The following is a 24,312-nucleotide window of genomic DNA, read 5'->3' as shown; positions in this document are numbered from 1 at the left end:
TCCTACCAAGAAGTTCTTGTTCATTCTCAGAAGACCAGATTTGGCAATACAGATTTTGAGTTTGAGCTCATAAACGGTGAATTTATGCCTGAAGAGCAGCAAAAAGATAGCACGATAACAACCCATCAACCCTGTATTCTGTTAGGTTGGATTTACTGAATTGGGTTGTTAACTGTGCTTGGAATGGTTCAGTTTTGTTTTGGGAAATGTGAATTCAGAAAAGGGGGAAGTAAAGTAAGAGAGGGCAGGAAGAAGACACATACTACATACACATGGCTATTTGTTCTTCCCCCAATGGCCTCTCCCAGCTTCCATATTCTGCCTCTTAGTCTGTATTCTCTTAGAGTTGCCTTGTTTTCTACCATGACTTCTCTGAAATAAGACAAATGCTGCAATAACAGTTCTGCCATCTCTGGGCTTAAACCGAAAATCTCCAGCAACTTATGGGATCTTGTCTTAAGGGTGTTCTCAAGACAACTTTACTCCAATATCTCTGACATCTAAGGGCATCAGCACTTTCCAAAAATTCTCTCCTTGGTTTCCTGTGACAGCAAACAATACTCCAGGATTTGAATTACCAATACAGTTCTCATTTATTGTTTCATCTCCCTAATGCTGTTGTTCACATGGTCTCTAAGTTCAATCACACCTCTCTCCTACAGCCGGTTCCCATTTCCCTTGCTTCATTACTGGTTTGTGTTTTCAATATCACCTCATGGGATTACTGCAATCACCTTCCTAACTGGTCTTCTTGATTCAAGTGCCTCTCCTGGTCCATCCATCACATTTCAGCAACAGATAGTGCTATTGTCCTAAAGCTTGGCACAGGTCCTTTCATACCCCACAAAAAGCTCTAGTAATTTTCACTGCCTATTAGACTAAAGTCCAAACTCATTCCTGTAGTGGTTAATTATTTATCTTTTGTCTTCCCTTGCAAGTTTCCTGCAGCCAGCAACTAATCACTTCCACGTGTTTCTCCTCTCTGGCCTCCCACAACATTCTACTTATTTATGGTGAAGTTCTTGTATTAAATAAGCAGCAGAATGCTACCCATAGGAAAAGATGAAACATATTAATTGATTGACTTTTAAAAAGTATTTTTGATCCTTTGAGACAGGGTCTTACTATGTGATTTTATTTTTCCTTGCCTAAAACTTGCTGTATAGAGCTGGTCTTGAACTTGTAGTGTCCTGTCTCAGCTTCCTAACTGCTAGGATTGCAGGCATGAATCACCACACTAGTCAAGGTGAAGTTTAAAAGGCCACTAGGTATTTTAAATTGAGCTAGGCTGTGGTGGCCCATGCCTTTAATCCTAGTACTCAGAAGGCAGAGGCAGGTGGATCACTTTGGTCTACAGAGCGCGTTCCAGGGCTACATACAGAGAAACTCTGTCATGGAAAAAAGGCATTTTAATTCGGAAGTTGTGAGTGACAATCTCAAGAGTACTATAGTTTGGATTATCAGAGAAAAGAAGAGATAATTTGGGGGATATCTGTTTATTTAAGAATTTGAGATGATGGTATATCAGGTTCAGGGCATGTGTCTTTGGCTTTGCACACTGTTTTCTGACTGCAACCAGGATCTCCTGATATTCTTGAGGACAGTCTCAGAGCACTAGAACTTGTTCCTTTAAATGCTGTGCTAGCTCGCATTTGCAAAGCCATTGGCTTCATAGCCTTAGTCTTCTACAAGGAAGATGGATGCTGAGGGCTGTCCTGGCAGCCCTGTAGGAATTCACTAAGTGCCCCACATTTTCAGGCTCCATTCCTGAGGAGTTCACAGTGTCCATATCAATTAGCTGGCAGGGCTCTATGTACCCAAACTGGTCTTTTATGCAATGAAAGTGGCAGTAGGCCAGCACTAGTTCCCCCAATGACAAACTGTACGTTCAAGCCCCCAGTGTCTGTAGACACCATGCCCTTTTCAAGAGGCTTGGCTCCAAAGTGTTAGCCTTCAGCTTCCCTTGGCACTCTGTTAGGGCAGGAATGGCCTTCAGGATTACACCAACGGGTAGAATGTCTTAAAGTCATAGCCGCTTTTTGTTATTCTCTTTCTACCTATGCGCTTCTCAGTGTTAAAATGCATCGTTGAATGCCTTCACTGTGCCTGGTGGTATATGTTTTTATGTGAATAATTTTATTTTACGTAAAGTGGAAGGAACTGCCACTTTACTTGTCATTTTGCATGTGAGGAAGAGTAAGCATAAAGCATGTAACTAACTTTTGGAGATCAGAAAAGTTGTAAGTGGCAGAGTGTTTGTGGAAGCTGAGACTTGATCCTGGGGCTGTCTAGAGTAAATACTATCCAATACAGTTTCCTCTTAGTCCAGCAGGATTATGAGCAAGTGGATTGCACGGGAGGAATACATAATTTTGGGATGCTAAAATAGTTTGAATTTGGCAAATGATGAGAGCAACTGTATCCCTCCCACCTCTTGCCAATTCCAATAAATGGTATCAACTTTGCAAATGAGCTATAGGTATTGGAACAACAGTGGTTTTTGTGGCAGCCTACCAAACTTCTCCAGTCTTAACGTTAACTTACCACCTGTTCATCCCCCTGTTATATTACATCCAACATGTACTCATCATAATCTCAGTGCTAAGAGAACATAGCTGTCTAGCTTCCAGCAGATAATATGCCTAGGATCTGGAAGAAGTACAGTGAAGCAGGGCCAGTTCATCCTTCTCCAGTTCATCCTTGTCCTGATTTCCTGTGTAACCTTTGCAATTCTATGTATCTTCCCTTAATCATAATTCCTATCTCTTTCCCTCACTCCTCATCTCTATTTCCGTCTTTTGTCTCTCTTCCCCTCCCCCTTTCAGCCTCTGCCATTCTCTCTGATGCACACATTTCTCCTTGTTGAGTTAATGGCCTGAAACAATTTCAGGTGGAACATGATGACTCCTTGCACAGGTGGGATTCTGGCAAAAGAACAGTCATTTAGTTGGTATAAGCTCATGCATTCAGTGATAGAATGGTTCCGATGTAGATTAGATAAAGAACCAAATAGCAATGAATCAAAGGCCCTTTTTGTTAGTTCATGTGCCTAAACTGATTTTTTGCTGTTTATGTGCCTGTTGTTTGTTTCTAGCCCTCATATGTAAATGACACTCAAATGCCAGCAATCCTCTGATTTCCTTCAAATTTTAACCTTTCCACTTTGTGACCATTGGGAGAATAAAGTGGAAAGTGTACATATCCCTCTTGCTGTTTGGTGACCTGAAATGTTGAATGGGGCTAGCTGCTAGAAGGTTTGGGGAGACATGCTTATCCAGTTCTGCAAGGCAGTGTATACACGTCTTACCAAATCCCTGCTGACTTTGGCAGCCACGTCTATGCCAGTTCATCTTCCATCCTGAAATCTTACTTGCTGAAAGCTCTTGCCAGTTAATCACTCAGAAACCAACCATTCCTCTTGAGAAGAATTTTAGTTTAAAACCTTTTAGCAACGTCTCCATTGACTTAGGATAAAGAATAACATCTATCGATTTTGATGCCTGCTCATCATCATCACTACCCCATTTTCCTTCTCAGAGACACAACAGTCATTAGCCACTCTCCTAACACCAGCTATGACACAGCCTTAGAGGCCCGCATCCAGAAGGAAGAGGAAGAAATCCTGATGGCCAACAAGCGTTGCTTGGACATGGAAGGAAGGTAAAATCTGGATGTGGACCCAGACGAGTTGAGAAGTTAATATTGAGACCATCTAGATCAATAGAGAAGAACAAGAAAGTTTTTTCATAAGTGATGAACTTGATTGTGTAGCCTGTCCCCAGCTTTTCAGCCCTGCCTAACGTTTGATGTGATGTGCCTAAGGTTACCTAAGGTTTGATGTGATGATGACCTTTATAATGAACGTTTTTACTAACTACACAACTCCAAGTAGAGTTGCTTTCTCCTGGATTTTGTAATTGTTTTCCATTTGCATTCTGCTAGATCTGAGTTTTTGACATTCGTACTCTGAGGTATTCTTCATAGCACTACAGTTCAATTCTATAATACAGTCGACTTCTCAACAAAACATCTGTTCACACTGGGAAATACAGCACCCAATATCTTTTTTAGACTCACTGTCATTTACTTATTACCTGGAGATCATGTCTTATTAGTAGAAGATTACATCTTTTCACTGAACTTACTGTTACTATGGAAGTGTTCCTTCAGCAAATAATGACTTCTTTCATATATAGCATTTCTGTTTGCCTATATTTGACTTTGATTTTCTAATGTGTCCGCAGAAGTTCTTAGATGCTCTCTTGCATCTACTTAGCAGTCCAGAGGGTGCATTTTTTTTCTTTAAAGCTCTAACATATTGACCCTTCCCTCTGACTCAGAATTAACTAGACCAACACTTCATTGAAAAGATAATGGGAATGCAAATCCATTTAGGCAATGAGATCAGAATATAGAGGTAACAACCAAGTTTCTGTGTGTGCTTTCTCATTGCCTTTTAGAATTAAGACCCTCCATGCCCAGATTATTGAAAAGGATGCCATGATCAAAGTGCTGCAGCAACGCTCCAGAAAGGAGCCAAGCAAGACAGAGCAGCTGTCATCCATGAGGCCAGCCAAGTCTCTGATGTCCATTTCCAATGCTGGCTCAGGCTTGCTTGCCCACTCGTCTACCCTGACTGGTACCCCCATAATGGAGGAGAAGCGAGATGACAAAAGCTGGAAGGGGAGCCTAGGTAAGGAAAATAAAAAGCAAACAAGGGACTTCACAGTGACATGCTTAGAACATGTCTTGGTGTATTAGACATAGCATGGAAAAGAGACAATGGTCCAGGTTCTAGAAAGGAGAAATGGAGGTTACTCCCCCCACTCCCCAATAGAACTAGCTGCATGCCCAAGAGCTCTGAAGTCTCATGATAAGAATGTTAACTGAGGCCAAAGCCTGAAAAAAAAATGAGAATCCTGAAGTCTTTGGGGATGGGAAGGAAGATAACTTGAATTTTATGTAAAAAATTCTGGTTTGGCTTTTGCCACATGGGAACTTTGTTCAAAACCCAAACTGACTTCATCTCAGGCAAAATTCAAAATTACAGCACTCCTGTGTTATTTCCTCCCCTACAGAAAGGGGACCCAAAGTTCTCTTTAAGCTAATGGGGTCAGGTGGCAGCTTTTGTTACCAGAATGTTCTGATATGAGAATAGAATGTGCTTTTTTGGTTCAATTCCTGTCCATTTCATCCTCTCTAAGTAAAGCCTCAGAGTCCCATAGATACTGAGGCACATTTTTGATCCTGCGGAAGCAAACAAATACATATTTTAAGTATATTGTTGTTCATCGTGCCTTCCTTGGTCCTCTGGCTTTTGCAGTATTCTTTAGTTAGAGTAAACGTTCTGGGGGCCATTGTCATGTTTGGCCCTGTTGGTTGCACAACTAAAATCACCCTCATGGATACCCATCTACAGGTACCTCATAGCCAGGGCTTCTTTTCAGCTCTCTGGTAATGTGGGGTATTAATATTACTGGAACAGAACAGATCTCTGAGAAGTTTGTCTGCCATAATCGCTAATGGGGGAAAAAATCTACCAGGTACCAAGGACACTTACAGGTTTAATATGTTGTGCTGAGAATTAGATAATGAAGAAGAGAAGGGATCCTCTAAGTCCAAAACCAACCTTTAGCCGTGGTAGGAGATGTAGGATCCCAGAGGCAAAAAGAAACACTTTTCAAAGAAAAATGTCAAATATGTTCTTTTCCTGAACTCCGACAATGGTGAATAGTTCATCAGTATCTAGACAGGAATCACCTACTTTTCTCTTGTCCCTTGCTTCATCTGTAGGCATTCTTCTGGGTGGAGACTACCGTGCTGAGTCTGTCCCATCCACACCTTCACCTGTGCCTCCATCTACTCCCCTTCTCTCAGCTCACTCGAAGACAGGCAGTCGAGACTGCAGCACCCAAACCGAACGTGGATCGGAATCATCCAAAACCGCAGCTGTCACTCCCATCTCTGTTCCAGTGGCTGTTCCAGTTGCTGCTGCTGCCACTGCTGCTGCCATCACTGCAACTGCTGCCACCAACACTGCCCCAGCTGCCACCAACACCACTATCATGGTAGCTGCTGCTCCAGTTGCTGTTGCTGCTGCTGCTGCTCCAGCTGCTACTGCTGTCGCCAATGCCCCATCTCCAGCAAATGCTGCTGCTCTTGCTGCTGCTGTCTCTCCAGCAAATGCTGTCTCTCCAGCAAATGCTGTCTCTTCAGCTGCGGCTGTTCAGATTCCAGCTGCTTCATCTCTTACTTCTGCTACTGTTTCTCCCACTCCTGCTGCTGCTGTTGCTGCTGCTGCTGCTGCTTCTGCTTCTGCCGCCACTACTGCTGTTCAGGCTGCTCCAGCTGCTTCGGCTCCGGTTCCAGCTCCAGCCCCGATTCCGGCTCCAGCAATGGCTCAGGCTTCTGCTCCGACTCCGACTCAAGCATCAACTCCAGCTCCGAATGCAGTTCCTACTCCATCTCCGACTCCAACTCCTGCTTTGGTTCAGGCTGAGGGTTCTGCAAGTCCAGGTACCAGTTCTGGACCACTCCGTTTGTCCACACCAAATCTGATGTGCAACCCAGACAAGCCAGGTAATCCCAATTTTCTGTAGCAGGTATCTTCTGCTTTGGTTCTGAGGTGTAGATCAATTAGTTGATGCCTGCCATTTTGACAGAGTTGAATGTTCCCTGAGCTTCTGCAAATGCTTTTTTTTTTTTTTTTTTTTTTTCAGTTTGTCTCTAAGTCTTTTCTAACCTTTCATTTCCTTTCAGATGGTCCTGTTTTCCATTCCAGTACTCTGGAAAGAAAAGCACCCATTCAGATCCTGGGTCAAGAGCCTGATGCAGAGATGGTGGAATATCTCATCTAAACAGCATAATCAAGAGCTGAAGTTATCAGCAAGAGTTCTTTTAATCATTTTTCCCTTTTGTTTGTTTAATCTGGGGCGATGATGGGGTTGGGAGGTGGGGATGATTTTTTAAAGGGACTTTTTATTGGACTATTGCAGTACTTAATTAATACCATGAGAATTCCAGTCTATTTTATAGGGAGTACCTCGAAAGGATAGGTTAAGCAGGATGGGCTCTAAAGCTTATTGTTGGGATTGATACAAATCATGGACTATCAACAGGTAGTAATGTCCGTTGATTTGATTTGTTTTGAAATTTCCCAATTTGAGGTCATTTTTTTTTTCATTGAAGAATACAGTATGTGTGGAAGGCAGTTTGTAACACGTAGTTCAGAAGTGGAAATTCAGAGAGAATTTGAAGACTTGCTGCTTTGTCTAGTGACTGCCTAGACAACAGCCATAGAGAGTTCTTACTTTGAACTGAGAAAAGAAAAACATTTAGGAGCTTTGGAAGCTGGAGAAAAGGAAGAGTATTGGGGTTAAGAAGGGTACTGGAACCAATTCTCTCTCCTAGTTGCCAGTTACCTGCTCCCTCATGTTGATGGTATTTATCTCCATTTCAATGGTGCTTTGGAAGTGGATTCTTCTAGTTCCCTCCTGGAGGTTCATACATTCATATATATACTCTGGAATAATTTATGCATTTGGATAATTAATATATTGCTTTCAGATCGTAGGAGAGTAAATAAACAGTGATGCATGAATTCCTCTCTCCTAGGGCGTTAGATGTTAGAAGCCTTAATGGAGGGCTTCATGAGATGCTGCATGTGGGCTTTAGTGGTCGGGGTATAGTCATGAACATGGCTCAGTCACCTTAAATTAGACCAGTTGACTGACTTAGCCTGTATTTCTTCCCCAATGCAGATTCAGTGGCTGGTTCACCAGTCTTTGTTTGCCAACAATTTGCAAAATGAGGAAACATCTTTTTGACAGGTTGAATGTGTTGAATTTCTGGGTAGTACTTTGAAATTTTTCATTTTTGCTTTTGCAAATTCTTAGCATGTGTCTTCAAAGGCATATGCAACCATCAGCTCCATGGAAATAACGTAAGAAGTCCAAAGTACCAGGCTGCAGTCAGGAGAGAGGTTGATTGCAGCAGTCTCCTCAACTACCTCTTCTCACTGCCAGTGACTCCATCTTGGAATCCCTTTGGGAAGCAGTTGAGAATGTATACACGGGCGGGACCAAACAGGGAGCCTTGCCATAGGGCTGCCTCTAAAGGACACAGACGGTGTCCGTTGTCACAGGTCCTTGTCCTTAATCTCTGCCCTTCATTAAGGTGATAGAACTGCAGCTAGTATCATTAAGATCAGTTTTCTGGGGTCTAGGGAGGGTAAGGAGTGCAGAGGTGGGGGTTAATAGGTAAAGGGGGATAGAAATTTAGTGATAGGTTAAGTTAGAAATCAGATTGATAGATGGAAGCCTGTATATTATGCCATGGGCTTCAGTGATGGGAAGGAACTTTATCTAGCAATGTAGCTCTACCTTCTCATTTTAGTGATGAGGAATCTGAGACTTGGAAAAGTTTAGTGACTTTTTCAAGATCACACAGCACATCTATCTGTTCTGCCAATTACTACCCATTTTGGGAAATGATTCTCTCTCTCTCTCTCTCTCTCTCTCTCTCTCTCATATATATATATATGAAGAGCCTGTTTTGAAGAAAAGGCATCTTTCTAGTCTGGGGTATGCCTACTTTATGAAAATCTTATTGGTTTGACTAGATTGTTTGGGTTTCTGAATTCTTGTCTCTGCTGGAGTGCCTTGTATGGAACTGTTCTCTTCCTCACCCCATTTAATCATTGAGCTACATGAAATGAACTCCTAAGAAATCAACTCAACTGTTTTTCACTATAAAATCAGGTGTCTAGGGTCATTTTATGTATTCCTCTGTGAGTATAAGAGTGCTATATTTACCTGTATTCTTGTGTAGTTCCTAATTACCTTCCAACGGATTTGTGTGTGTGTGTGTGTCTGTGTGTGTGTGTGTGTGTGTGTGTGTGTGTCTGTATAAATGAGGGAAGGCAATACTATAGCTTTTAACTAGTTTTTCACATTATTAATAACAAAATTATCATCCAGTACATTGGTCCTCAGTTAAACAGTGAACACCAAATAGAAATTGAAAAGCATTAATAATGCTCATTCACAGCAATTTTTATTGCAAGAAAAAAAATCCTTCAGACAGTAGAAGAATCAGGCAGCAAGCACCAGGAGAGCTACTTTCTGTCCAAGCAAATGAATGTAAATGAAAGAAACTTTTCCTGTCCCCTCCTGATGACAGCACATTGCTAGGATCAGGGCTGACTCTGGGAGCCATGATTCTTATTGCATTCTGGAAAGTGACAGATATGATATGTTCCTCACTGTGTGGTAACCATCACTGTAGAATTATGTGTTTGGGGAAAGAAGGAAGTCCTTGCTGAAGTACTATTTTGAACTTTCCAGAACCTCTCTGGCCTTCCACACTAGAGGAAGTCCTGTTCAGTTTTTAGTCCCAGACAATTTGCGAGGACATTGTATGTCTAAGAGATCGAGGAAGACTATGTTGCTGTAGTCTGTTTATGGACCACACAGATTCCACCTTTTGAGAAAATTTCTACTAGCTATCAGTTTAAATTTTCAGTTATATGGGATAAATCTCAAATTAGTCCCTCCCCCTCTTCACAGCTGTGTGGATGTAACATTTGGAGCCTCTTCCTGGAATTCCTCCTATCTACAGTAAAATTTATGCATTTTCCTGGCACCCCAGAAGAGGAAGGGGCATTTGTTGTCTTAACTTTTACTGTCTGGTGGTCTATGAGGATCTTATAATTCATTTGTTACCTGCAATGTCCCATGTCCAGCAAAATTGCATTTGATTGAACTATACTTGATAGAAAACTGTTAACATAGTTGGGGAAGTATAATCAGCTTAAACTTCCTTTGAAAGTCACATACTGTGACTGTTGTCTTAATGAAGGTTTGAATGTCAGTGTTGCTTTTGAGCTGCAGGGTGATGGGACAGTAGAAACTTGAAACATCTGCCATAATCTGTGACAGGAAATCTAGCAAGATCCCTGTTGTGTTGTCTTTTTACTTTTGCACTGTTGAGTGGGTCTAATATACTGATTCCCAAGCTACTTTTTATGAAGAATCTAAATAATGTGGCAGCTTAAAGTATAGATGTATGTGCTCGCTTAATAAATGCACATGTCTGTTAGCCATACAATCTGTTATCTTAAATGCTTACTCATACATGGAATGTGTTACTTAAAATATGTTCCTTCTTCCAGAAAATGTTCTCAAAGGAAGGTATTGGCTGTGGGTTCACTGTTACCAATTGCTGCCTACCACAATCTTTAGAAATTCTTCTTCCAAGTGCCACCATTGACAGCAGGACAAGGGTTTAGAAGCATACACATTTTCTTCTGGTAGCAAGGATGGGTTACGAGAAACTTTCAAATCTCCTTCTGACTGCCTTTGTTATCAATGGCATGCATTTAATAAATGGCTAGATGGGGTTGGCAGATTGTTCAAGAAGAATTACTTTTGGTTTAATATATGTGGTCTCTTACTGGTTGTGATCCTATTCTGTAATCAAGAGAGCTAGATCAAATAAAGTTAAGCAGGTTAAATCCACTTTGTGCCTATCTTTTCACCGACAATAAAGTTAGCTGTTTGAAAATGCAGCACTGTGTGGAAAATGTGTTTCCTGGATATAGGCTCTGTGTGATGTTAGTAATTACTTTTAATTCAGTGCACAATGAAACTGTCCTGTACCAGCAACAGAATTTGCATTTGCTCAAAGTATGGGAAGTAATTAAAAAATCTTCAGACAACGTAACAGGCAGCATTCTCTAATCAGTCTTTTCATTTACAAGTGCAATATATAGTAAAATGCTTTACACCTTTTTGTTTCCTGGTTCTGAGGGATAGAATGATGACCATGCAAAGCAGATAATTAATTTGTGGGTTAACATTTTGGAAGCATCTCCCCCACACACTTTGGGATTCCTTTTGTAACTGTTCATTGTGCCAATTCATCAGTTATAAAGGGGCTTGTTAAAAAGGCAAGTCACACCCATGCACATACTGCCAACACAAGAGGAGTCAGTGGGTTTAAACAGGAGCATATGAAACAGGGAGGGAAAAGTGGTGGTGAGGTATGGGAAGTGTTGAAGGGAGGGAGTGGAGGTGGATTAATCAAAACATACAGCCACATATGAATGTAAATAATAAATAAAAATAAATCAAGAAAAGCAAAAACCACATGAGTTGGGTCCTCACTAAAAATGATAAGGCTGTCTTTACACTGTCTTCTCAGTTCTTCATGTTTACTAGTGAGTTTGAAACCTAACTGGGGAAGAAAGGGTCCACAAGGACTTTGAAGTGACCTGTTTTTGATTGATGATACAAATGAGATTGATCAGGGACACAATTTATACACATATGAGTTGGGACTTTATTCCCTCCATATTTATGGTGAGTTATTTGAAAACTGTATGGAAGAAAACAAGCCCCTCCTTTTCAGCACAAAAAAAGGTGGTAATAAATGAACCACATCTTACAAATCTCTGCCAACCAGAGCTTTCAGAAATACCTTGTTCCTGGTTTTTAAAAGATTGTGATTCAAGGCCCCATTCAAAACATATGACATCACATACATTGGAGCATTTCTAGATAGTATGATTACTCAATTTGATGTCTGCCAGGTACTCACACCCCTTGGAGTAGGCATTGCCTGCTGCCATCTTCCCCTACAAGAAGTTTGGTTTGTTTGCTCATATGCTTGCATGATTGCTTTGAAAAAAAATGCAAATGCTTTGGTCTTGGAATGTTTTCTGCATTGAGTAGTAAGCACCTGATAATTTGAGGGGAGAGTCCTCAATGGTAGGGCCTACTCCTCATCACCTCCAAAAACTATTTCTTTCAACATCAACATTGCATAGCATGTCACAAGTACTCTTAGATGCTCAAATGACAAAGAACATCTATTTTGCTACCCATATATTGTCATTTACCAGTTACCTCTGAGTTAGGAATATGTATATTTCTGAGTACATACTTATTTGATGTTGGCATTTTGGAAAAAAACCGGAACACACAATTTTAAGTCCATGATTCTAGGAAAATTACACACAAACATTGGCACACACAGCTGAAATTCATTGTGATAAAATTCCTAGTGGAAAGGAAGGAATGGTTGTTGGGATGACTTGAGGGAAACTATTTACGCATTAACCAGACAGGCCAGGGAGCCGAGAAAACATTCCAGGAGAAAGGACCACTATGGGCAAAGTATGTCAAATGACTGTTTCCAAATATAAAGGTCCTAGAAAATTGTTTTGACAGTTGAATATCCCCTGAACAACAACAACAACAAAAAAAACAACTTAAAATCCCAATTATGTGGTAGACAGTACTAGTGCAGAAGTCAACTGAGTACTGTGTTTAAGGACTGTCTCTGCCAAATACATGGATTAAATAATTATTTCCTGTGTGCCTTATGAGAAAATGGTATGAGAGCCACTCAAAGAGAGAATATTAAAGATAATAGTCAAAGCAATAGACTAAAGTGTGGGGGCCAGAGGGAGTTCTGAGCATGAGGTCTTGAGTTAATGTGTATTGTTGGCATGGGTATGGCCGTGTCAAGGGCCCTAACCTCAGTCCCAGAGGGAAATGCAAAACCTTCCCTTCTGGTCCATGAGTGGATGATGAGAGTGTGTGCAGACAATGTCCACCATAGCCACCACCAGATGACTATGGCCCAAAGACTGCTCCTCCTACATAGATTGCTCCTAGTGAGATTGGGTAGTTTGTCTCCTTGATCAAGGTGTATGCCCATAAACCCTACCTCATTCTTTTTCTGTACAGAATAACCTCTCCTCCATGTTCGGCAAGATACAATAATTTCTCTTCTCTGTTTGACTCTATTTAATGAACAGGTTGAGCTTTTGTGATGCTGTGCTTTCTCCAGCAGAGATCCCAGCTGCTGACAGATGTGTTTGTCTTTTCCTCATTCCATTTCCATACCACTTGGGTCTGTCCCTGGAGCTATACTGGATATGGCAGTAAATATATAAAGAAGCAGCTTCTTTGACTTTTTAACTAAGAAAAATCCAATGCAGCCAGGTGGTGGTGGCACACGCCTTTAAACTCAGCACTCAGGAGGCAGAGCCAGGTAGATCTCTGTGAGTTTGAGGCCAGCCTGGTCTACAGAGTGAGATCTAGGAAGGCACCAAAGCTACAGAGAGAAACCCTGTCTTGAAAAAACAACAACAACAACAAAATCCAATGCAAAAATAGAATAGCCAGGACACTTCTATGGATGCATTACCAGGCATCAATAATTCCCAACACATGGCTAGTCTTACTTCACTAATGGCCCTTATTCGTCTAATTTGTATTACCTGTGAAGCATAGTCCACACACCATAGTACTATCTCATAAATAATTCTCACAAATAAACTTTTACCAATGAAAAAATTAATACCTTATACATGAAACAAAAATTTATAAACCACTGAATAAAAATGACAATGTTTGCCGGGTGTCAGTGGTGCACACCTTTAATCCCAGCACTAGGGATGCAGAGCCAGGTGGATCTCTGTGAGTTCCAGGCCAGCCTGGTCTACAGAGCGAAATCCAGGACAAGTACAGGGAACCCTGTCTCGGGAAAAAAAAAAAAGACAATGTTCTTGCTTTGGCATGTACAAAGCGCCTTCATTGGACTTAAACCTAAAGCCTATGGTCTCAAAAACATAGTAGAGGCAGCTGGAGAGATGACTTGGAGTTTGAGAGTACTTGTTATTTTTGTAAAGGGTCTGGGTTTGTTCCTCAGCACCTACATGATAGCACACAAATCTGTAACTCCATTTCAAGATCCAGTGCCTTCTTCTGAACTCTGAGGGAACCAGGCACACACAAAATGCTCTTACATATGTGCAGGCAAAACATTCATACACATAAAATAAGTAAATCTTGCTAGGCGTTGGTGGCGCATGCCTTTAATACCAGCACTTGGGAGGCAGAGCCAGGCAGATCTCTGTGAGTTCAAGGCCAGTCTGGGCTACAGAGTGAGATCCAGAACAGGTACCAAAGCAACACAGAGAAACCTCGTATTGAAAAAAAACAAAAAAAAGTAAATCTTTACATTTTTTTAAAGACATGGGTGTTCATTCTCTGATGACCCATACTTCAAAATACAGGATATTTTATTCAAAGGCTCCCCAATATAACTATCAAGCTATCTTTTACTCATAATGTTTCTGTCATCCAGCTGAGCATTCCTTGTTTGTTATCTACTGATTTGGTTAGTATTGCAAGTGGACTGGTGATCTTGGTTCCTGGGTGACAATTACATCTCCATTCCTAAATGATTTAAGCAGCATCCTGTCAGCTCCTTGACCTCTTTATCTCCACTAACTACTGTATACAGAAGTTTTCCTGTGTCATGCAGCCATTCAGTCCCAAATAAACACACAGAGGCTTATATTAATTACAAGCTGTTTGGTCCATGGCCCAGACTTATTACTAACTAGCATACTCATCTTAAATTAACCCATTTCTATTAATCTATGTATCACCACAGGACTTGTGGCTTTACCTGAGTTCCATTAGATCTTGCTTCTCAGGTGGTGGCTTGTAGCATATCCTCGGACCCTGCCTTTCTTCTTCCTGTATCTCTCTTGGATTTCCCACCTGGTTGTCTCCTGTCTTGCCGTAGGTCAAAGCAGCTTCTTTAATAACCAATGGTAGCAACATATATTCACAGATCACAGAAAAACTGTCCCACAGCACTCTTCCATATCAATTCCCCTTCAACATACTCTGTTTATGGCCAAACAAGAGCTGGCTATCACCACTGCTCCACTCTGAACACTGTCTTCCAGCATACACCTTCTAGGCAACCACACATTTTCTAGTTGAGAATACTCCTTCTATGTGTCCATTGACTTTGGAGAGTCATCAGGGCCCCAGTTTCCTACATTTTTTCCAAGTTCTCAGCCATTACCTACCTGATCTGGACTTCAGGTTCAATTGTCTGAACTGTCAATGTATTCATACCCACTAAAATTTCAACTATCCACCACATACCAGATACTCAAGTCATCCTTGACCAATTTCTCTCCCTCATCACCTGTATCCAATCTGTTACTGATCCTATTCAAAGCAAAGCTCAAAATAAATCAATTCAGTTCCCATTCTTCTAAGAACCTTCTTGTTTGGACTATTTACTGATCTGCCATACCCACACTTGTTTCACTTTTCTAGTTACTGTTCAGCAACAAAGTTTATATAATACCATTTCTTGGTTAAAAATCTTACAGCAGCTTATGATTGTAATATAAATAAAAATAAATAGGGCCTCCCAAAGCATAAGCATTTACCCAAAGTTTGAAAGTGGATGTATTTAGAATAAGGATAAAGAAATTTTGGGTTCTTATTCCATCAGAGTCATTCTCACACATTGTATATTCTTTTTCTTGTGTTCAGAATTCATTAATTATATGATACTTTTAATATTATCATTTTATTTTTCTGATATGAATTTTTAGCAATGTTTTAGCAATGTTTGTTTGTTTTGACACAGGATCTTGCATTACAACCAGACTAGACTTTCTTTGTAGCAAGCTGACTTAGAGCATATATATATTTAAATGTTGCAATTAGAGCAAACATGTCTGTCCCCTCAATAATCTATATGATGTCCTTTCATCTAGCTTCATAGCACACCAATCTTGTCTACAGTCACCCACAACATTTTTATTAATATTAATATTGACTGAAATCAAAAGCTGCATTTTAAACACCATCTCAGACACATATTGAGTGTCCACTACCTTGACTTGCACGTAGACATGCTGATCTTATAGTTCTAAAGTAAAACTTTGGAATTTTCATTTTTATGCAGCTCCCTGGAAAATAGTGATATAACTCCTGACATCACATAGTTTGAAAAATGATAATTTCCTGGAATTTATTTTACTTAAGTTCTTTTCTTTACTTTATTTACTTTACTTAAATCCCTTCTCTTAAGTTCTCCCACAATGCAATAGACCCCTAACTTCACATAACTAAATAGTAAATACAATTTGAGTGTTAACTACAATACGCTTTGTTATTTAAGTGGATATTTTATTTTCTTCATTTATCCTTGGAAATGGCTGCCCATACTTCTCAACAGCAATGACTCTAAGCAGTTGGATTTACTGCTACTATCAAACAGAGCATGTTGTTGGTTACTTTAGTTATTAGTTTACATGGATTATAGTCCTTGAGGCAACTGCAACCACATTTGTGATTTTGCCCAACTCAGTTAGTGCCAGTTACCATTTTGTAATATGAAGTCACTGGATTATGATCTCTAATGTCCTTTCTGGCTCTTCCACTACATGATTCCATGAGACTAAATACTGATTCTGAGGTCATACATTCTTTCACACAGATCCAAAATTGACTATGAGGCACACATAAAAACATCCTCAAATCTGAATATACTGTAAGTGTTCCATACACCTGCAGATGTACCCTTTAAACTTTAAATTCTTTCTACTAGGTCTGTCCACACAGCACTGTTTCTCCCATTCTGTCATCAAGGAAATAAAAGGCAGGAGCTTGAAGTAGAAACGATAAGGGTATACTGTTTACTGGATTTCTTTCCCTGGCTTGTTAGGATACATTTTTTTTTGTACAGTCCAGGCCTACCTGCCCAGGCATGACATGGCCCACAGTGGACTAGGCCATCCTACATCAATTAGTAACCTAGAACAGGCCACATAGACACACCCATAGGCCAATTTGATGAAGGTTTTTCTTCAATTGAGGCTCTTTCTTCCTATGTGTGTCAAGTTGAAAACCAAGATTAGCCAGAATAGAATTTAATAGGTTTTTTTTTTGCTACTTTATATTGCTGTGGTATGACAATACCAGGGAATTACTTTCTACTGAGAGACTCAACGATTTGTCTTTCTATTAGCATGATTGATTAAAATATATTATTCCTATTGATAGCTGAGACACGAAAGCATGTTGTAAATTCATGTAAAGATGTTCTCCATGCTTATAAAAGTAATTAAGATTTGGGATTTTAACTTGATAACTTCTATTTTATATCATTTCTATGAAAAATAAATATAAGTGCAATTCATACTTGTATATATTGTATTATTGAGTATGTTTGTAACCAGAGAAATTCTTTGGGAACAATACATTAACAACACTCCTGCATTTAAATTTTACACATCAAGTAACTGAAACAAGTTTCTAAAAACTAGCCTCTTTAACATCTAATTTATTGTTAATGTGTGTGTGTGTGTGTGTATACATGATGTGTGTGGATGAGCATGTATTCCAAAGTGTGCATGTGCATGTTAGAGGAAAATTGGAGGAGTTAGTTCTGTTCTGCTTTCATATGAGTTTAGGGGATAGAACTCATATCTCCAGGCTTACGACACAAGTAACATTTCCCCTGAACCAGCTCATTGATCCACAATCTGTTCTCTTCATGGACATAATTCCACTTTAACTCTTCCAGTACCACATGCTTTCAGTGCTGTGTACCATAAGACACATTTCTATAGTGATAAGAACTCTGGTTATGCCATTGACCAGAATAAATAGGCAGTCAGCAACAGAGGTAAGTTGTGAATCAGTTCCTTTATCCATATAATATACATAAGGCTGACAAGAAACTACATAAATCACAAAGATAAAACTGATTAAATACCACTAACTATATGTCCCACTCAACTTCCCTCTGCTGGGTAACAGACATGAAAGAAAAAGGTATAGAAGAGACTTTTATAAGGAACTGGCTCTCATGATTTGTGGCTGATAAATCTAGTATCTCTATAGAGTAGACTAATAGTCTGACAGTCCAGAAATTAAGGTGAGAGTGAATGTTGCAATCTTAGAGCTGAATTTTTCTCTAACTTAGGAAGCCTACGTCTTTGGTATCAAAGCCTTTAAGTGATTAGCCGGAGCCCACTTCCATTATGAAATATCTGTGTAACCACACCAAGACTTGTATTGAGAAAAATAAATGATTTAGCTCAGTTATTACATAAAGTCAATAATCACAACCATTTAAGCCAGCAGACTAAGATTTGTTATTTTTTCAATTTTTATAGAAATACATAGCCATATGAACTCATTATTATTGACCCATACAGGATGTTAGAGTGGAGCCACATACTTCATATTCAATGTATCAGCAAATCTCATTAATATCATCTTCAAATACACCCAGAATCAGTGTATTTTTTTGGGTTGTGAATGTTCAAATCCATTCTTTTCTGTTGTACAATCATTTGTTTATACAGTGCACTAATCTCTGCTTTGTGTTCTTGATTTAAAGAACTGATTATTCCTGCCTGTTTCTAATTTTATGGAAGCATATTTGGACAAAATATGTATTTATCTGGGGCAAAATTCTTTGTACTGTTAGGGTTTTTTTTATCAAACAGTGCCACGTATGAAAAAAGAATACATGTTTATCCAGTGTTATGCCAGTTCCATTATCCATTATCCATCTTTGGACAGTTTGGAGTATCATAATCTATATCCACTTAAAGGCAGCACCAGTGAAAATTTGTGACAAGAATCTTCCTTGCTTAATAATCTGATTTAAAGAACTTTACACAAAATAAATTTGATAGTCTGAGCAAAGAACAATCCCCAGATTAGGTATCCTTCAGAACCAGAATTTATTAATGAACCCCACTCTGCAGTGTGGGCAGCAGGTACTGAGATAGAATAGAACAGAAGAAAGCTGAAACACAGAATTGAAAGTGGACTGATTATTTGCAAAGTTACTTTCTTTGTAAAGGGTAAAGCCGAGGCAAGTTCTTATGCTGGCTAAACCTGGTCTGCTTAAGACAATTTAGTCATTATCTCTTCTGATTAGTCAGAAGCTCACATGAATGACTCACTTTTGGTCTCCTGCTATAAGACTTTAGCAATCCCATCTTGCTTTGGTCCACTGAGAGCCAGTGTAAAAGCTTAGTCCAAATCAATGCCCTTCTACAAATGTTGTTTAATATAACTAGGAAAAAAGTTCTATGGACTCCTAATAGAAATTGCTGTGGTTTGAATTAGAAATGTTGCCCACAGGTTACTATGTTTGAACACTTGGTCCCCAGCTGGTTGCACGATTTGGGAATGTTGGGAAGGTGGACTCTTGCTGGGTCACTCGGGTATGTCTTGATCTTGTATAGCCCAACTGCACTTCCTATATACTTTTTGCCGCCTTCCAGTAGATGCAATATAATACTCTGCCTCCTGCTTCTGCTTCAGTGTCTTCCCTATCTGCTGGAATGTGTCTCCTTGAACTTTAAACTGAACTCTTCCTCTATTAAGTTGCATCTGGTCATGTATTTTGTCTTAGCAATAATAACAGTAACTAACATAGAGACACGGACTTGTCACTGCAGAGATGTATGGTTTGTGAAACTTTCATTTTCTTCTTTCATGTTGCTCTTATATAATTTCCAGGAATGGAAAGGGAAAAGACCAACTTATGCAACATTTCTCATATGGCAAAAGCTGCCAATTATTGTTTGAGTAATAGCTGATATAAAATAAATGCTTCATAAGAACTGTTTAGATAAAAGAATTAATAATTAATCCAGCAAAGTGAATTCCACACACCTGAAACATAGATATTCTGCTTGTTGGGAAATGTGTCTAGATTAGGGCTCTAGGACCACTATATATTCATAATTTCTAGATTCACTTAGATTTTTTTTTCAGTTTTTTGAAACAGAGTTTCTCTGTGCAGACTTGGCTATCTTGGAACTCATACTGTAGATCAGGCTGGCCTTGAACTCAGAGATCCACCTGCCTCTACTTCCCAAGTCCTGGAATTAAAGAATGTGCTCCACCCATTGGACTCTGTAACTGACAAGTTCCACTCTTCCCCCTAAACACACAGAACCCATCAGTCTCCTCTCCAACCATCCCCTGCTACATCAGAGGCCCCCAGAGTAACAAACTTTAGGACCTGCACTGATTGGAGGAAGAATCAACACCTGTACCTATAATTACCCCAAACCCACATGGGTAGAAGGCAGTATAAGAATGCATTCAACAATACAAAGAGCAATAAGGCACCACCAGAAACTAGTGGTTCTACAACAGCAAGACCTAAATATCCCAACACAGATGAAACAGAAGACAATGACCTTGAATATAATTTTATGAAAATGATAGAGACCCTTAAAGAGGAAATAAAAATTTCCCTTAAAATTGAAGGAAAAGACAGACAAACAAAAAATTGGAAGAAATCAATAAATCCCTCAAAGAAAGCAAAGAAGCCAAGAAAAAATAAACAAGTGAAGGAAACAGTTCAAGACTTGAAAATTGAAATAGAGGCAATAAAGAAACCACAAACTGAGAGAATTCTGGAAATGGAAAATCTGGGTAAATGAACAAGAAATACAGATACAAATACAACCAACATAAAGCAAGAGATAGAAGACAGAATTTTAGGCATTGACAATACAATAGAGGAAATAGATTCATCAGTCAACAAAAATGTTAACTCCAACAAATTCTTAACACAAAACATCAGGAAATCTGGGGCACCATGAAAAAACTAAACCTAAGAATAATAGGAATAGAAAAAAGAGAATACTAGCTCAAAGGCACAGAAACTATATTCAACAAAATCATAGAAGAAAACTTTCCCAACCTAAAGAAGGACATATATATGAAGATACAAGAAGCTTAGAAAACCCCAAATACACTGGACCAAAAAAAAAAAAATAGTCCCTTTGACACATAGTAATCAAAACACTAAACATACAGAATACAGAAAGAATATTAAGAGCTGCAAAAGAAAAAGGCCTAGTAACATGTAACACCTGACTTCTCAATAGAGACTATGAAAGCTAGAAAGTCCTGGACAGATGTTTTACAGACACTAAGAAACTATAGATGCCAGCCAGACAATTATACCCAGAAAAACTTTTAATCATCATAGATAGAAAACAAGATATTCCATGACAAAACCAGATTTAAATAATAATTATCCACAAATCCAGCCATACAGAAAGCACTAGTAGGAAAAATCCAACCTAAGGAAGTTAGATGCACCCGTGAAAACACAGGCAATAGATAACCCTACACCAAGAAATCCCAAAGAAGGGAAATACACAATACTACCACCAAAAATTAACAAGAATTAACAATCACTGGTCATTAATATCCCTTAATATCAATGGTCTAAATTCACCTATAAAAAGACAAAGGCTAACAGATTGGATACCAAAACAGGATCCATCCTTCTGCTGCATACAAGAAACACACAACTTCAAAGACAGACACTACCTCAGAGTAAAGAGTTGGGAAAAGATTTTTGAGTCAAATGGACCTAAGAAACAAGCTGGTGTAGCTATCCTAATATCTAACAAAACAGACTTCAAATTAAAAATAATCAAGAGATGGAGGACATTTCTTCATATTCATCAGAGGAAAAATCCATGAAGATAAAGTCTCAATTCGGAACATTTATGCTCTAAATACAAGGACATCCACATTTGTAAAAGAAGCATTACTAAGGGTTAAGTCAAGCATCAAACCCCATACATTAATAGTGGGAGACTTCAACACCCCACTCTTACCAATGGAGAGGTTTATGAGACAGAAACTTAAAAGAAAAGTAAGAGAACTAACAGGTGTTATGACTCAAATGGACTTAACAGATATCTACAGAACATTTTACTCAAACACAAAAGAATATACCTTCTTCTCAGTACCTCACAGAACTTTCTCCAAAATTGAACACATACTCGGTCATAAAGCAAATATCAGTAGATGCAAAAAAAAATTTGGAAGAACCCCTGTATCTTATTGGATTATCATGGATTAAAGTTAGAATTCAACAATACAAATTGCAAAAAGCCTAAAAACTCATGGAAACTGAACAATGCTCAATTGAATCACCATTGGGTCAAGGAAGAAATAAAGAAATTAAAGACTTCCTAGAGTTCAATGAAAATGAATGCATAGCATACCCAAATTTATGGGAGATTATGAAAGCAGTACTGAGAGGAATGTTCATAGCTGTAAATGCCTACATAAAGAAGATGGAGAAATCTCACATTAGCTACTACTTAACAGCACACCTGAAAGTTCTAGAAAAAAGAGAAGCAAACTCATCCAGGTGGAATAGATGACTGGAAATAACCAAATTGAGGGCTGAAATCAATAAAATAGAAAGAAGTAGAACAATACAAAGAAATAATGAAACAAAGAGTCAGTTCTTCAAGACAATAAAAAAGATAGCCAAACCCTTATCCAAAGTAACAAAAAGGCAAGGAGAGAGAATATCAAAATTAACAAAATCAGAAATGAAAGGGGAAGATAACAACGGACACTTAGGAAATGCAGAGAATTGTTAGGTCATACTTGAAAAACATGTACTCCACAAAATTGGAAAATTTAAAAGAAATGGACAATTTTCTGGATAGGTATCACTTATCAAAATTAAATCAAGACCAGATAAATAATTTAAATAATCCTGTAAACCCCAGTAGTCATTAAATTCTCCCAACTGGAAAAAGCCCAGGACCAGATTGTTTCAGTGCAGAATTCTATCAGAATTTCAAAGGTGAGCTAATGCCAATACTCCTCAAATTGTTTTGCATAATAAAAACAGAAGGAATATTGCCAAACTCTTTTCATGAGCCTACAGTCACCTTGACACCCAAACCACACAAAGATGCAACAAAGAAAAAGAATTGCAGATCAATCTCCCTCATGAACATTGATGCAAAAATACTCAATAAAATACTGGCAAACTGAATCGAAGAACACATAAAAAAAAGTCATCCACCATGATCAAGTAGGCTTCATTCCAGAGATGCAGGGATGGATCAACATATGAAAATCTATCAATATAATCCACCATATAATCAAACTGAAAGAAAACAAAAACCACATGATCATCTCACCTGATGCTAAAAAAGCCTTTGACAAAATCCAACATGCTTTCATGATAAAGGTCTTGGAGAGACCAGGGATGCAACGAACACACTTAAACATAATAAAGGCAGTATATAGTAAGCCAACAGCCAACATCAAACTAAACAGAAAGAAACACAAAGAGATTCTATTACAATTCGGGAACAAGGCTGTCCACTGTTCCCATACTTATTCAACATAGTACTTGAAGTTCTAGCTAGAGCAGTAATACAACAAAAGGAGATCAAGGGGATACAAATTGGAAAGGAAGAAGTCAAACTTTCACTCTTTGCAGATAATATGTTACTATATATAAGTGACCCCAAAAATTCTACCAGGGAACTCCTATAGCTGATAAACATTTTCAGGAATGTGGCAGGATACAAGATTAACTAAAAAAAATTAGTAGCCCTTTTATATATAAATGATAATGGGTTGAGAAAGAAATCAGAGAAATATCACCATTTGCAATAGCCACAGATAATATAACATATCTTGGGGTAACTCTAACCAAACCAGTGAAAAAGACCTGCATAGCAAGAACTTTAAGTCTTTGAAGAAAGAAACTGAAGAAGATATCAGAAAATAGAACGATCTCCCAAGCTCTTGGATATGTAGGATCAACATAGTAAAAATGGCAATCTTACCAAAAGCAATTTACATATTCAGTGAAATTCCCAACATAATTCTTCACAGATTTTGAAAGAACAGTACTCAACTTCATATGAAAAAACAAAAAACCTAAGATATCTAAAACAATCTTGTACAATAAAAACAACTTCTAGAGCACCACAATCCCTGACTACAAGCTCTACTGTAGAGCTATAGTCATAAAAACAGCTTGGTGTTGGCGTACGTAAAAACAGATGTGGATCAATAGAATTTAATTGAAGACCCTGACATTAATCCACACACCTATGAACACCTGATTTTTTTTTTACAGAGAAGCCAAAACTGTACAATAGAAAAAAGAAAGCATCTTCAACAAATGGTGCTGGACTAACTGGATGTCAACATGTAGAAAAATAAAAATGCATCCATATCCTTTGCCCTGGACAAAACTCAAGTCCAAGTGGATCAAAGACCTCAACATAAATCCAGTTACACTGAACCTGATAGAAGAGAAAGTGAGAAGTAGCCTTGAACGCATTGGCACAGGAGACTACTTCCTAAATATAACATCAGTAGCACAGACACTGAGATCAACAATTAATAAATGGGACCTCCTGAAATTGAGAAGCTTATGTAAGGCAAAGGTCACTGTCAATAGGACAAAATGGCAGCCTGCAGAATAGGGAAAGATCTTCACCAACCCCACATCTGACAGAGGGCTGATCTCCAATATATATAAAGAACTCAAGAAACTAGACATCAAAATGTCAAATAATTCAATTAAAAATAGGGTGCAGATCTAAACAGAGTATTCTCAACAGAAGACTCTCAAATGGCTGAAAGACATTTAAGGAAT

At 38.8% G+C, this 24,312-nt stretch overlaps 1 protein-coding gene across 4 annotated transcripts in view; it reads left to right on the top strand.

Moving 5' to 3' along the window:
• Amot (angiomotin) overlaps positions 1–10,517 on the top strand; it is a 59,344-nt gene extending 48,827 nt beyond the window's left edge. For 3 of the 4 annotated variants that reach the window (XM_036174541.1, XM_036174539.1, XM_036174540.1), the window contains 4 exons: positions 3,538–3,660; positions 4,461–4,693; positions 5,794–6,579; positions 6,760–10,517. In XM_036174541.1, coding sequence (XP_036030434.1) covers positions 3,538–3,660; positions 4,461–4,693; positions 5,794–6,579; positions 6,760–6,857 — 1,240 coding nt within the window. In that variant the 3' untranslated portion in view covers positions 6,858–10,517. The remainder of the gene's footprint in view (positions 1–3,537; positions 3,661–4,460; positions 4,694–5,793; positions 6,580–6,759) is intronic. The other variant, XM_036174542.1, reaches the window with a different exon arrangement.
• The last annotated feature ends 13,795 nt before the right edge of the window (positions 10,518–24,312 follow it).

This window comes from Onychomys torridus, chromosome X, assembly GCF_903995425.1.
Source record: "Onychomys torridus chromosome X, mOncTor1.1, whole genome shotgun sequence".
Lineage (NCBI taxonomy): Eukaryota > Metazoa > Chordata > Mammalia > Rodentia > Cricetidae > Onychomys > Onychomys torridus.
The sequence above is the reverse complement of the archived record's forward strand: the minus strand, read 5'-3'. Positions and strand labels throughout refer to the sequence as shown.